At 35.9% G+C, this 16,127-nt stretch overlaps 1 protein-coding gene across 6 annotated transcripts in view; it reads right to left on the bottom strand.

Moving 5' to 3' along the window:
* The window catches only part of METTL25 (methyltransferase like 25), a 44,811-nt gene that overhangs the window by 6,871 nt on the left and 21,813 nt on the right, over window positions 1-16,127 (bottom strand). Inside the window, exons 6-11 of one of the 6 annotated variants that reach the window (XM_079303867.1) lie at window positions 11,808-11,902; window positions 9,420-9,449; window positions 8,226-8,299; window positions 6,400-6,493; window positions 5,619-5,650; window positions 4,615-4,952 (exon numbers count right to left, since the gene is read on the bottom strand). In XM_079303867.1, the coding sequence (XP_079159993.1) occupies window positions 4,922-4,952; window positions 5,619-5,650; window positions 6,400-6,493; window positions 8,226-8,299; window positions 9,420-9,449; window positions 11,808-11,902 (356 nt within the window). In that variant the 3' untranslated portion in view covers window positions 4,615-4,921. Of the gene's footprint in view, window positions 1-4,614; window positions 4,953-5,008; window positions 5,231-5,618; window positions 5,651-6,399; window positions 6,494-8,225; window positions 8,300-9,419; window positions 9,450-11,807; window positions 11,903-16,127 lie in introns of those variants that run through there. The other 5 variants (XM_079303866.1, XM_079303869.1, XM_079303868.1 and 2 more) reach the window with 5 other exon arrangements.

The following is a 16,127-nucleotide window of genomic DNA, read 5'->3' as shown; positions in this document are numbered from 1 at the left end:
GCAATCCTTCTAACAGAGTGGTGTCTTAGATAATTTCAAAATATTTGGGAGAACGTACCTAAAAGGAAAAGTTACAACTTTTCCATGAATAAGGTAGTAAAAAATAATGTAATGTTATGTACTGTAAAATAATGTAAAACAGATAATGAAATAACTGGGAGACTTATTTAGAACTTATTTAGAACTTAAAAACAAACTTATTTAGAACTTTGTATAAAATGCATTTCAAATTAATGCAATCTATATTATTTATAATATACCTACTTGAGTTACAAGTCACATCTCTTAGGGCTCCTTTTCAGAGTAAAATGCTACAGTACCACAACTGGGATAGTATTTTGTTTATGTGAAAAACAGTTAAGCTTAAAAAACAGCATTATGTGCTGTTATAGAGTGCTATGCAAGTGTTACCTGAGCCATCATTTAGTACTTCCTTAACTAACAAGGAAACAGGAAGTCTGTGAGATTAAATTCCTTCTGTCAAGAAAACAGTGAAGAAAGTCAACTCTTCAACAACTGTAAAATGCATTAAGAGTGTAAATCCATGTACCTTCATTTTTCGACTGCTTAGGCTCAGTTAATTGCTGTTTCAGGATTCAGGGGAAAATGGAGAGCATTGTTTTGGCTTTGGCTCTGTGTTTGCCCAATGGCTGAACACAATAAAATATATCAAATTACAAACATTCTTAGCAAGGACCACTAGTTTCAGATATTCACTATAATTTCAAGATATTCACACTGAGGTTGGGTGTGGGGTAGACATTAAGATTGTAAGAAATCTCAGGCAAAAAGTCTCCTCTCCAACTTCTGCAAAACTTCTTTTTAGTTCCCAGCACAACTGCATATATTCAGGTTAGTTCATGCTTTAATGTATTACACAATTCCACTACCAACAGTTTCCCAGGTTAAGTTAGTAGCTTTTCAACATTTCTTAAAGCAAGAAGAAATTTAAGCCACGCAGTAAGCTTCATGTTATTTCCCTTCATTTGCAAACTGCATTTTATTATATTCCACTAATCACTGCTGAGGAGAATTCGCAAGTCAAGAACAGACTACAGTAAGCTAAGAGTAAGCCATGTCCACTTATCATATACAAAAACCCACAAACTTGTCTGATAAAAAATAAGCAATTAGTACTCAAAATTAAACTGTCTGGAGTTGACAAAAGCACCAAGTCAATAGATCCCAAAGGCTGTCAGACACACATCCAGGCCTTGGCTTTGTAAGCACTTCCTCCGTTTAATCACTTAAACTAGCCCCTATGAAAGATCTTCTGCTAATCTACTCCAGTTAGAACAGGATGCCAGGAAACCTAAAGAGTTTTGAGTTTTCTTTCTTAAAACTGTAGAAATACATAAATACTTCTCTGAGAACTTTTTGCCATGGCAATGCTATTTGTAACACTTATTGTCTTAAGCAGCAATCATCTGTATTAATAAAGACATTTTACATGCATTTGTGAAGCAGCTATAAACAGTTGAAACATGTTCTGAGCTGAAGAGGAAGGAATTGCTCTCACTGCTTGAAAGAAAAAAGGCCAACAAGTATCAAAGGGGCCAGCTATTCTGTCTAGGAGAGAGGACAGGGATGAATGCTCCAACTTCCAAAAGAGGGTTCCCCGTTAACGTTAATTAGGTAAAACCGTGAATAAAATGGAAAAGAAATCTTGTGATAGAAAGAATTTCTCCAAAACCTATGTGATCCTTAATGCTCTGTCTGTACAACACAGTCTTCTTTAGGAATAGAGTGAACTAGGACAAAAAAAGCAATCAGAAACAAAATACTGCTTTGGTATGTATCAAGACCAATTACTGCAGCCCTGTGCAGGGGTCTCCACAAGCACAAAAGAGCAGCCTCACTTTCTCAAGTCCTTGCCCTCATGGGGCACTTCAACCACACCAATATCTGTCGGAGGGACAACACAGCAGGACATAAAACAACCCAGGAAATTCCTGGAATGCATTAATGAGAACTTCCTTCCCATGAGATAGGGGAGCCAATGATTTAAATTCTCACCAATAAGGAATGCTTGGTGGGGAATGTAAAGCTCAAGGGGAAGCCCAGGCTGCAGTGACCATGAAATGGTGGAATTCAAGGTCCTTGGGGCAATGAGGAGAGCATACAGCAAATTCCTTATCCTGGACTTCAGGAGACCAGACTTCTGGGATCAGCTTGACAGAGTACCATGGCATAAAGCCCTGAAGGGAAAAGGAGCCCATGAAGGCTGGTTAATGCCTGAGGGTTACCTTCTCTAAGCTTAAAGAAGAAGTTAAGTAAAAATACCATGAGGTCAGCATGGATGAACAATGACCTTCTGGCCAAACTAAACAACAAAAAAGAAGGCTATCAAGAGTGGAAGCAAGGACAGGTAGCCTGGGAGGAATACAGAGATATTGTCCGAGCACCCAGGGATCAGATTAGGAAAGATAAAGCTCTCATAGAATTAAACTTGACTGACACCAAGATCAAGAAGAAAAGCTTCTATAGGTACATGTGCACACTCTCCAGAACAGGGGACTAGCTACACAGCTTATGGAGAATAATGAGATACTCAACAACTTTTTTGACTGAGTCATCAACAGCAAGTGTTTCAGCCATACCACCCGAGCTGCAGAAGACAAAGGGAGGGACTGACTAAATGAAGAACTGTTCATGCTTACTGTAGCAGAAGATCAGGCTCAAGAACACCTGAAGATGCAAAAGTCCATAAGACCTGATGAGATGTATCTGTAGGATACAGATGTTCTGCAGGAACTGGCAGATGAAGTTGCTAAGCCACTATACAGCGTATTTGAGAAGTCAAGTCAACCTAGTTCCCATGGAAAATGTGGAACATAATCCATAACTCATTTTCAAAAGGGAAAAACTGAAGGCCTGGGGAACTACAGGTCAGTCAGTCTCATAGAAAATAGAAAATAAAGAGGTAATTGGTGATAGCCAACATGGCTTCATTAATGGTAAATTGTGCCTTCAAATTTGGTGGCCTTCTATGAAGTGGCTACAGGATTGGTAAATAAGAGCAACTGACATCATTACCTGGACTTGTGCAAAACATTTCACATTATCTCACATGACATCCTTGTCTCTAAACTGGAGACCACTTGGGGGATAAGGAATTGACTGAATGGCTGCACTGAAAGAGTTGTGGCCAGCAGGCTCAGAGTGTTGGGGCTATACAGCCTAGAGAAATGAAGCCTCTGAGGAGACCTTAAAGCACCTTCCAGTACCTAAAGGGGACCTACAAGAGAGCTGGAGAGGAGCTTTCCAAAAGGGCATGTAGTGACAGAACAAGGGGGAATGCCTTTAAAATGAATGAGGATGAATTTAGATTACATAAGGAAGAAATCTTTCACTCTGGGGATGATGAGATACTGGCACAGGTTGTCCAGAGAAGCTGTGGATGCCCCATCCCCGGCAATGTTCAAAGCCAGGCTGGATGGAGCTTTCAGCAACTTGGCCTAGTGAAAAGTGTCCCCACCCACAGCAGGGGGATGGAACTAGATGATCATTAAACCCCTTCTATGATTTTATGACCCATGGCCCACAAAGCAATTCCATTAACTCTGAAGCTAAAAGCAATATAACCATGCTAGTGAAGCAGCATGCTCATACTAAAAGACCTTTCTCTGCCCTCACAGAATGAGAATGTTTTGTCAGAAATTCAGTAGTCATGGTTTATACCTCTATATATATACCTATTTTTACTGCTGAGGTGAAGAGATGTGTGAAGGGAATGATCCTATACCAAAAGCCAGAAAAAAGTATTTCAATTGCATCTAGGAGTTTAACTGACAGGCTCTTCCACACTAAAAAAGAAACACCATGAATGGAAGAAATTATTTTGGCTCACCTAATAGGAAACTTCAGTCCTAGAACAGTAATTCTTAATGAGTGGTATAAAGTTATAGGTATAAATGCCTTTTTTATTTTTTGTAGAAAAACTATTTTACTATGTTGTAGCACTCTAACTCATTTCTGATTTCTGACTCTTCTCATAGTCTGATTCTTGCTTCACAGAGGCAAAAACTTCACATCTATTTCACAAAGGAAAGAAGCAGAGGTCTTTCTTCACATGAATTACTGGCACAATTCGAGAACTTGTCTTTACTTAAAATCAACACCTAAAAATACTTCAGTATTTGGATAATTATACCTGATGAGTCTTTATCAGTGTAATATTTAGCAGAAGTCACACACTTAAAAAAATGAGTATCAAGGCAGGTTAGGTGTTTTACATACTTATGCACTCCTATTCACTTACACACTTATGCACTCCTTCTCCTGCCTCCACAATTGTCCAGACTGGAAAATGACTGGATTGCACCAGGGCTACCTTTTGATCCGAAACAGAGGTACTGGTGTGTATAAAGGAAGCAGATGTGATGCTTATCATGAACCATTAAGTTTGAACAGTGTTTATGTCCCACAGTACAGATTTAGCTTCAGTGATAAAAACCATGCAAGATTTTACCACACATGACAAGCTACCAAATCCTGGCAAGGACTCCTAGAAACAGTGCCTCTACCCCTCTATTTTCCTTTCCACTACTTTTATTATCATATAGAATGAAATTCTTTTTAATATTCTGATAAGCCTAGTAAAAGACTGTAGACTTGCAGGTTCTTGACTTCTGTATTTTAGAAAACATCTTTGCACATGTAAAACAGAGACCCATATGGAAACAATTTTTTCTCACAGTTCTCTGGTTGTATTACACAGTGTCACTAAGTTTTAGCTGCTTTTTAAATATAACCTATAAATATATTTATGCATTAAGACAATGGCTGCCTCCTTTTTTTTTTTTTTTGGTGAATGACAAGGACATTTTGGATTATTCTGGAAGTATACTTCATATTGGCTTATTCCCACCTTATATTCTTCCCAAGGCATCAGTTTTTGTCCACAAAGTGGACATTTGGTCTATGCAGAACAGCTGCTCTTTTGTTCATTTCTAAATAGACATTAAAAAACAAATTCCACATAAATTTCTCTTTGATTTTTGTTGTCTTTCAGAGCAAATGTTTAGGCTTCATCACATTTCTAGCTATGTAAGTATTTTTTTTTCTGAAGAGAGGCATTTAACACATTCTCCAATATTTGTGTAGATGTAGTGCTGACTCCACCATGAAAACTGCAGGGTCAGAACCACTGTTAAGGGAGCAGTAACAATTTTCCTCTCAGTAGTATCAAAATAGCACTGGTTTTGTGCTGCTGCAGATTTCAATATAGCTGGGAAATAAAAAATAATATTGTTTACATCAGCATAAAATCCAGTCTTCAGTATGCAGCCAGCTGCACATAAAATGAGGAGAAACATGAGCAAAAGTGAGCATTTACTTGAATCAGGTCTTTAGCAACCACATAAATGTGCAGCTTGAAGTAGTGTTGACAGACATCTTTATCTCAGGGCAACTTGCATTTGTCCAGACCCTTCTTAGCAGAAGGCAACATATCTAAAATCAGACCTCTTGACACAAACTTTCTATGCTTCTTGGTTTTGAAGAAAATAGTGAACAAATCTACACTAGCAGAGTTTAACCAATGATCTTGTGAACTGATTATTACTCAAACAATCCACTAGTGCTTCTGGGTGACATAAAGAAAGACATAATTTTACTTCCAGCTGAGGTGAAGGCATCTTGTTAGTGCCTATTCATACAAAAAGCAAACAGGTAACTACAATTGCTAGATGTGATTTGCTAACTACAGAATTAAATACAATCCTTCTAAAATACAGCACACTTCAAGCATAATTCCTTTTCTTAATGCTGTCAGGATGATTTCAATGTCATTTGAATTTACTTGCTTATCTGGTTTTGCCTGTTTCTCCTAACTCATGCTTTGATGTGCCTAGCAAATTTTAAGTGATTTTACATTTTGATTACAGGCTTTAAACACTACTCTACTGAAAACTGCAACAACATTTACCTTAAATATTTTACATGCTTGCCACTCCCACTTTTCCTTTGATTGTACTTAATTTGTTAACAATCTGTCTAGTACTCTCTAGTGTCTCCCTTGCACAACTTGTTCTCACAACATAGTTGTGATCTCCATATGTATTCCATGCCTAATGCTATGTTGCCATCTGTTGACCAATTGAGCAGTTGTAGGACTAAGTGTAAGATAAGATACCCAAGAATATAAATAAAATCTCCAAAAGATTTTAAATCTCGACTTTGTATTTACTTCTTTTTCTCTAGCTAATAAAGTGATTTAAAATCTTCATGCATTTCCTTAACATTTACTAATCTAAAGGTATTAAGTCTTCAAATGCAATATTCATACAGCAATATAAGACAGAAATCAACTCAATGGCTTAAACATTGCATTGTGGTGCTGACTTAAGAACTTATATGGTGATAACAACTTCATATAGTCATTAATTAATGACTCACCTTTGAATCATCCAGTTCCAGCTTTTTCAGAGACCGTCTGACATAATCTACGAAGGAGGATGATTTGGAGAAGGTTTTTCCAACATGTCGATCACTGCAAATACAGTACTGAGGTGTAGACTTTTATACATCCAACAACAGAAATTCAGGTATTGTTAACAGGAGAAACAAATCAGTTAGATGGCTACTACTGCCAAATTAGTAACAACTTTCCTTTTACCCTCTTCCACTTAAAACAATCTAGCTAATACTTGAAGTAACTTCTAGTCACAGCAACTGTATAATTGTATTATGGTTATAATACAGTTATTATTTTACCAAAAATTTTGAGAGATAGTTGAAGTTTCTTTCTACTTTCTTCATTAACATTTTTTATTTCCTTATAAGAATGAAAAAATTATTATTTCCACTGAAAGACATTTTCTTCTATACTTCTATATTACTTCAATAATCCATCATAATGCTGCTGTAATTTATTTAACACCAACCACTGGATTGAGCAAATGCCACTTCTGCTTGTTACCTGGTGTTCTTATCCTTTCAGTTTTTATTTAAATGATGCCAGAACTCTGTCCTGTTCACAACTCAATAGCTTGCATTTCAAGTCAGATGAAAACGTGTGTTGTTTCAAAAAATATGTTAAAATAATGCACATAAACTTAAAAAAAAAAATAGGAAGAATGAATCCTAGAAGACCATTCATATTCTCTTCTCCGTGCTTAAAATATCTTGGAGAAATAAAACACAAAGGGTTTTTTTTTCAGTCTGAATTCACTTTCTTGACTAAGTCTAACATTTCTCTTCTAGATGTGCAGTATAGGAGTTAAATATTCAGGTACAGAATTTTCAGTTAGTGAATTACTTAACAAGAAATATATTCTCCCCACACCTTCCCAGTGAAAAACTTTCTTCAAAAAATGAAAAATCTACCTCACATTTTTCTTCACAATTTAGCAGCCACAACTTCTTATGTGATATTTTATGCAATTTTAAAATAAAGAAGTATTTCTTCTTTCAGGAATTTAACTTTCTGAAGGGTAAGCTGTCTGGCTCTATATCTAGCAAAAGTTTTAAGGGTATTTGTATTAGCACTTATTTTACATCAGAAGTATACTTCTGAAGTTAATTTTATAGTTTTCTCCACCTCTCAAGCCTTGGCTCACACCATGAACTAGTATCAGAGCTCAAAAAACAGGCTATTTTCAAACTACATTAAACTGGAAGGTGTGCTTCTGGATGTGATCCAAGTGCTAACAGACATACATCCCACAGAATAAGATAAAATCTAATATAACTGCAACCACAGAAGAGTGTAATGTGTAATGTAGATGTCAGGTCCTCAGCATCAGCTCTTCAAATCCCTCTCCTACAAGGACGCAGCACTTGCCAGTGTAGCTCAGGCAGTGAGTAGCTCTTTACAGCCATGATGGCCATCTGTCAGCAGTTTTTCTCAGGACAAACAGAAATGCCCTTTTTCTTCTGCAGTATCAAATCTGCCAGGACCTCTGCATGACAGGGCAGCCCAGGATGTGTTGACTTTTCAGTGCATTTGCTGAGTATTCCCAGGTGAAGATGTGCTTTACCCATGTACTCAGTACCAAAGAGGGCCTATTCCAGCTACAGGTAAAGGAAGGGCAATGCATTTGTGATATGGACTTAGGATGAGCAAATATATCTTACATTTTAATATTGATGTGTATATGCAGCCTGATGAGACTGATTCCTACATCCTTCTGCTTTCCAAAACATACTTTCTCTACAACACAGATGTGGAAGAGAATCAGATCAATCTTTGGCTGGTATTCTGTGAATTCAGAGCTTCCTACCTTTTGGTGACACCATAAATTTCTTCTATAATAACCTGAAGAACAGCTCGATAAAACAATGATTCTGTAGGCAGCTGCAAAAAAAAAAAAAAAAAAAAAAAAAAAATTACAACAGCAAGGATTTAAAATTGGCACTGAAATTAAAACCAGAGTAACAAAATCAGTATTGGCTTCCTTAACTATTTATTGAATTGTATTCTTTACGGTCAGTTTTACCAGATTTAAGACGACAATTTACTCATATTCTCGCATCCAGTTTAAATTATGTTTTAAAGTCAGATTTTAACATAACCATAAATGCAAGGAAAAAAAAAAAAAACAAACCCAGACTCTCTTGATGGAAAGACAACAGAAGAAAACACATTGTTCATTATCTGAATTCTAATATGCAAAATAAATAACAATTATCTAAGTTGTTTTGAAGACAAAAGGAGTAATTACCTAGCTGAATCACCTGTGGTCAGATGTAGCTGAACCACACAGAAAGCACTATGCTAAAAAAAAAAAACCAACCTAAAAATTTCATATATTTGGCTATGGAAAATCTGTTTGCATAAAAACCAGTTAATGATTGCCAATTAAAAAAAATAAAAATTCAGAAAAAGGCTGCTGGGATCAGTGGGCTTACTGAATATGGAAAAAAGTCTCTCAGCCTGGCCTTTTAAATGCTTCCATGATTGGTGCCCACCATCCTTTAAGGATAACTTGCCCAACAATAATTCAAAATATTCTCAGGGAAAAAATATACATGGATTAAAAATGAGAATGACGATGTTTCTAACAGGTTCAAGCTTTTGTCATAACAATGTCTACTTCTACATTAGTTGATAAAACATTGGGATAGAGTGATCCAAACCAGGGAGATTAGAAGGACATTTGCACTGAATTTATGTATTAGCTGAAAGATAACAAAGGAAGTAAGGATGGGTAGTTTAATGCCTTAAATTTTAAGATGTGCCTTTTTTTTCTCAGGCTCTTAATTTTCAAAAGAAAACAGATTCACTAAGTACAACCACAGCAATAAAAATGTGATTTCATGATGACATATGCTATCTATCAGGATTTGACATAGTGTAGGCCAGTATTTCAGATTCCAGATATGCAGAAGTTCAATAAAAGGCCATGGATTAAGAACATTCAAGGGGGAAAAACACATTTTATCTTAGAATGGCTAAAATAAACAATATTACTTACCATTTGGCCAACTGCAACTCGCTCCAAAGCCTTTAAGAGTCAAGGAATTAAATTGCTGATATGTTTATTCTTTATCATAACATTTTATAAACACATTGTATAAAAGTCAGAGGAGATGACATTTTAAAAGATTAATGGTGTGACATAACATGAGCTTGCACACTTTAAAGTGTTAATACCTTTAGGCACTCATAAGCAGCTACTCCTGTTATTTTGGTTTATTTATGGGAGAAGCAATGACATCCAACTGTGTGGAAATAGACACATAGAAAATTTGCTTATTTTTCTTTCTATTGTACAAGAACTTCAGAGGATTGCTTCCTGTGAAAGTGCTAAAAACAAATGCATTTTTCTTGCAACTATTTCTACTGAAATAAAAATAATACACTTCGCATATTTAATTAGTTAAAAGTAAATACTAATTTAATGGGCAATATTAGTTTTAATCACTAGTATTCAGATAAATTGAACTGCTGATATACAGGCAAATAAAGTAACTTCTGAGAGAGTGCAGTTTAAAACACTGTGCATTCCTTTTCACTAGAATCTTCATACTATACTATAAATATACTATAAATGCTGATGGAGACGTGAAGCTACTTGATTTTTATGATGCATAGTGACAAAGAACGATGAATTATTAGAAGCGTGCAATATTCTTTCACAGCTGAAAAGATGCCTACAAAAATTTCAACAATGCTACAATTCTATATCAAATTAGGTAGCAAACCAAAAACACCTCACCACTTACAGATTATTATCACCTGTAGACTGCATATTACACAATCACCCACTCCTCCTCCTTGTTATAGAACTAATCTTGTATCCCACGCGGTTCTGCAAACACAGTCCACATAGTTGCAGTTCCTCCATTCATGGCTTAAGCCAGCTATCAGGTTTGCCTTTTGCTGCTTAAGCTCTCATAGCAGCGTTTATCTGCTGCTGCTGAGGAGATAGATCTGGGTTCCAAGACTTATGGTAAGGCTCTGAAACTGGAACTCTTGCCCAACGCCTCTGGCCCTTGGCAATTCAGCCAATTTGAACTCTGCTTGTCATTGCTCAGCAGCAAACCAGCCATTAGCCCAAGAAATGTGGGTTAATGGTGGCTCTATGCTGGCTCCCTTCTACATCCTACATGGCAAGGAAAATCCTAGAAAAATGCATATAGACAATTACAAACATAACAGGAGATGTATCCAGTTAAACAGGAGAACTCTTTTGTGAATATTCAAACAAAAAGTTTTTAATTGCCAAATTTCTTTGATTTCTGAGAAATTTAAAATAGATATATATAGCATGATGAGTACTCTCTTGAGGGTCATTTGCTTATAAAATTTATCTTCCTACCACTGCTGAAAAAGAGATTTTCTTTCCAAAAGAAATGGAATAGGAAACAGCTAATATGTCAGCTGAGGAAGGACTGGTATTGTATGACACTGACATGAAAAAGAGAAAAGGCAAATCCCTTTAGAAAGCACTTTTCTTCTGCTAAGTTTTACAGTTACATCTCTAAAATGAACAATTCTTTTCTTTTACTTTGCCAAGGGTAACACATTTAAGCCTTATGGATCCTAAACAACTGTCCTCCTATATTTTCTCCTGATAGCATTTAATTATCATGGTAGTTCATGTTTACATAACCTCAATACATTAGTCCACACTGAGTCTTTAGTTTATACTCTTCTCTGTAATGGAGGTACAGAGCTAGCAGCAGAGCCTAGCCAGAACCTGATGTGATTTATCTGGATATAATAAATTAAAAATTAAGAGGTCTTCTAACTGAAACAGTGGTCAAAATTTTCAGTACCTATCTGTATTTTCAAATTAGACAACAGCTCATCATCCTGTCTTGATAAGGCTAAATCTTTAAAAGTACTTCATCTCTTGGTGCAATGTTAAAAAGATGTTTTCAGACTCTTAAACCACAAGGATTTTGGAGCTCCTCTAGTTTTTGGACTAGGCAGGCTTGTTCAGGTTTTAAACAGCTAGAACACTCGATATTATGAATCATGAAGGCATTGGGGGAGTTACTGATTGCAATCCTTCTACAATTACCTTGTTTCTCCCTAAGTCCTTGGCCAAGAACTATTATCCTGAGGGGTTACCTTGTTTAGGTTTTAGTAAAGTTTTGGCCTTTCTGTCCACTCTTAAAATACATTTCTGTCAATACTCATTTTTTCATGCCTTCAGCAAGCATAAAATATATAAACCTGGAAGGTAAATACTAATTTTTTAAGATATAATTCATCATGCTTACAACATTAATGATGTTTTTCTGTAGACTCTTGGATTAAAGTCATGGCTTCAGGATCAGAAGCCAAAAACAATGAATCCTGTAACATCTGGACAAAGTTCTCCATAGAAAAAAGAAAGGGAGGGGAATCATACCAAGCATGCTGACATCCTAGCATTGCGACCACAGCACCAGCCTTTGTCCTTCAAGTACTGACACATGGGAAACCCCCAGACTTGGTCGTGGCATTCTGCAATATGGAGGGGAAAAAAAAAGCACAGCTTTTCCTCTTACAGAATACACAATGGATTGGGCAAGATGAACAGTAGTAATGCAGCAGAAACACTTAAATGTTCTCATCCGGTACCAAAACTTGTGGTGCTTCAAAAAACATGTTTTCCCTGGAACAGATGTTTTTGATTTATGCTGAATTTCTGATAATTTCACATTTTCCAAAGCAATTTTAAATGAGTGTCCTTTAGATAAATCCACTGAAAAAACAGCCAAAGGGACAAGAGAAAAGTTTGCACACACTCAAATACCTACACCATGCCATGAATCACAACATGTAGGCCGAGCAGCCATTCCATGCAGCAGGGCTTCAGTACCACTTCTCAGCATCTTCTTATTCTATCCCAAACATCTTTCAAACATCCCACAGAACAATGTGTATTTGTTTATTCCAGTTCTGAAAGACCATTCTGCTGTGAGGCAGAATGTTTGTTTTCCAGAAAAGAGCAGCTGCAAAGACTCTTGCTTGTTTCTTCAAAACACCAAGAAGCATTTGCATCACAATCTGTGCTCAGTTTCAGTATCATTTGTATTTTGAATAACAAGACAATTATTCATGTTTAACATTAATGCAAATGTGGGAAATCTGAAGTACAGAGATTACTTTATAGATGTTCTTAATAATCAGTTCTAAATGTACACAAACTCTAAATGTTTAGAGTTTTCATTAACACATTGTCAGCTGATTTTTTAGAATGGTGAATAAGAATTACAGCTTTCTTTAAAAAAACCCCACAAATTGGCTGAGATCCTGGCTTTTTAGCACAGGAAGGTAACAGAAGCATATTTTAGAATAAATCATGTAATGGGGTTAAAAAAGAGGGGACAGCAAAAAACTTACCAACATTCAGAGTTACATACATGCAAGTAGAATTCACTCCATTAAAGTTAAGCAAAGAAAAAGCAAAAACTATAAAGAACCCTCCCCACAACTCGTAACAGCCTTTGGCTTTCTGGAAGTAGTGCCCAGTCTCAGCTGACCACTAGAGAGTAATAGCAAGCAGGCAAGAATCCTCTGCAGACAACCTCAAACTTTGCTCTCCTTTTAGCCCTGAGGAACGCCAGAGGCTCTTGGGGGCTGAATACCAGATTGAGAACTGTGATTTAAGAACAGGATTTTAATTATGGATTATTAGTAGAAGGAGAAAGAAAATTCTTTAAAAATAAAGATGAAATTTGACCAAACAGATTGCAATTGATTTCAGCACTAGGAATGTACTAAGAATTTGTAAATGCCTCATGACAAACTCAAAAGTATTAATTAACTTCAAGTCTAATTATGGAGTATATGGAATACATGGATATTTCTACTGCAGGGATGGTAGTAAGAACTTATTAAATATATCATTTTGCAAAGAAAACAACTAACATGGTTTCTATTGTATGATTCTCACTAGTCTTTCTAATATGTATGTTAAAATATTTCAAAATAAAAATTTGCAAACTGAGTTAGAAAGATTAAATACTTTATCTTTTCAAGCAAATCCCTACAAATTAATACCCTGTCCTCCAGGCAAACTAGTCATTCATTCATTCAAGTTAAAGTTACTACCCTGTCAGCTACAATCTCAATATCAGTGCACTGTACTCATGCATAATTCTGATTATCCTTGAAAAATACTATCAGTCAAAACACCATCTTCATTTAAATTACTGAAACTGTAAAGCAGGAGAAAAGGAGAGGGAAACTAATGCTTTAAGTTAGAAAGGATCTTTATGTATATATCAAAAGTTGACCACACATCTACAATATTGCTTTAAGTTCTATTTGTTTTTTCACATCCAGTCTGCTCTCAAGCATTCATTAAAATATTTTAGGATTAATATATGTTGCAACAATGTTCACATATTTACAGGCTATATTTTAAAAAACTAGAAATTCTTTTCATGCCTGCAACTATTTCAGATATATAAGCTCACTAAATACCTTATTGTGCTTCTATCTAACAATACAACAGCTGCTCTAAACTGCATAAATCTCAAAAAATATTCAAAAAACATTTTAAGTACATTTTAAGTATTCCATGGAACATTTCACAGTAAACAGCTCAAGTGTTCAACAGTGCATGAAGCAATCCCCATATAACTCAGTACAGAGTAGCCAATCAGACAGAATTCCTTCTATGAACAGTTAACAAAATGGGGAAATTTAGGTAATCATTCAACGAGCTGAACTGAAGTTACACTGGTGTCTAATGTCAGAGGATATCAGCTAAATAGCAAAGACTTTACCTCTAACCTAACTTCCAAAAAAGAATGCATCACACATTTAATAAAGTGTTGCAAGTATTGCAACAAAATATCAGCTTTTTTATTGATATGGTATTTATAGAATATATACACAAGGCAGTACAAGAAAGATAAAGTTAAAATCCTTTTCACAGTTGCTAACTCTGTATGTGCACAAATGATGGCAAGCAAGTTCAAGAGAATGGGAAAAGCTTCTTCAATACTTGTAAGATAAGACTGTCCATAGATTTTCATCTCTAAGAATGATACTTCAATTTTTAGTGTGTTAGTATTCATATTTTACTTCACAAAGCTTTACAGTAAAATATGGTCTTCGTAAAACAGCAAACTTTAACGTCAATGGGAAAAATAAGCCTGACTTAAATTCCTTAGGATGAGCCAGATCAGAAAGGTGTGGAAGCAGCATAATTGGTGCAGCATCATGTTGCTCTTTTCCAGCCCTGGTGTCCCTGGAGCTGCAGGCTTTGTGGAATCTCTGAATCCTAACCCCAAACCTAATGGCTGCTTTTGACTGAATATGGAATTCAATGGATTGAAATGGCATTTTTTCTTCTGAGATTTTTCAGTGGAAATTAATCTTTATTACCCTCCTCATTTTTCCACCCTACTTTTTCTCTTTGTATATATTGTGAACTTCATCAAAATAGTACTAAAACACAAATAACCTTTTTCAGGTCCTCCTTAGCCTCTATCTCCCACAAAATTGTAGATTTTCAGTCTACTTCTGTTATTCCAAACAAAACTGATAACTACTAAACTACCTTTTTTCTTCATGGTAAAGACTAAACCTTCTGTGACCATGTAATTCACTGTTCCTTGAATTTTTATTTTTCAAAAAAAGTCCCCTGACTAAGCAGGATTTTGCTGGGGGAAGCAGGGGAAGCAGGGGGCAGTGGGGAAGAAAAATGTTCTCTAATTCCAGGAAACAAAAACAGCTGTCACCAAAATAATTTCCAAAACCCAAACCTAGAGTGTGTTTTAATTATGTGCATTAAAACTTTGGCATTCTCAATTCTAGCCCCATATTTTGTACACATCGAGAAAAATACAAATGTAAGATGGTTCCAGGTTTTAATACATTCTTGCTACATTTATGAATGAAAAATACCATAACTTCAATAGCTAATACTTTCATTTAACATCTGTAAAGCTTACCTTGTTAGTATTTTTTCAAGTTTCACTTTTTTTCAGAATCAATTTTTATAGAAAACATCTGGGGTTTAGTGACTAGTTAGCTGTGTCATGAATATATGGAAGGGTTCCCTATGCAGCAGTAGCTAAAGATGCCTTGGGAAGGAAATCAGGCTTTTTAATCTGTTGCTTGGAAATGTTTTCCTGTGTTGCCATGGTATCAGTGGTAGCTATTTTAAGACATTGGATGTGGCATATCTTTGAAAATATACCTGGGTGACACATAAACAATCTGTACTCTAATACCCTGAAACAGTGAGTAATCCTTCATATTTGAGTGGAACTGAGTGATACAAAGCCATTATATTTGTGTAAATAATCCCCTAGAAAATTCAGTTGCAGAATATTTCTCCTTTGAATCCACCTTACTCCAGGCTTTCCCAAGTTTCACAAGTCAGATAAAATTCTGTATGTGAATTTTGACTATCCTTTGCAACCCTTTTGGTTCCCTTAATAATGTTCAATAGCTTTATTAGTCTAAGTTTAGTCAGCAAAAGCTTTACTGACTTCTTCCAGAGTGCCTTATCGAGAAGCCACTTTCCACAGCTTCCTGGAGGGCTTTAGAATTCCTCTACCCAGCAGTGACCTGACTTCAGAAATCCTTACACAGTCTGGACTTTATATTTTGTAGTACTTAAGCCAATCTCAAAAGGAGCTTCTATCAGATAGCTATCACTGAAAGTATCTATACAAGTACACCTATCTCTTATTTCAAACTACAGAATCAAAGAATAAGCTGAGGT

The sequence above is a fragment of the Erithacus rubecula genome, assembly GCF_903797595.1.
Source record: "Erithacus rubecula genome assembly, chromosome: 4".
Classification (NCBI taxonomy): domain Eukaryota; kingdom Metazoa; phylum Chordata; class Aves; order Passeriformes; family Muscicapidae; genus Erithacus; species Erithacus rubecula.
This window is presented reverse-complemented; position numbering and strand designations above follow the sequence as displayed.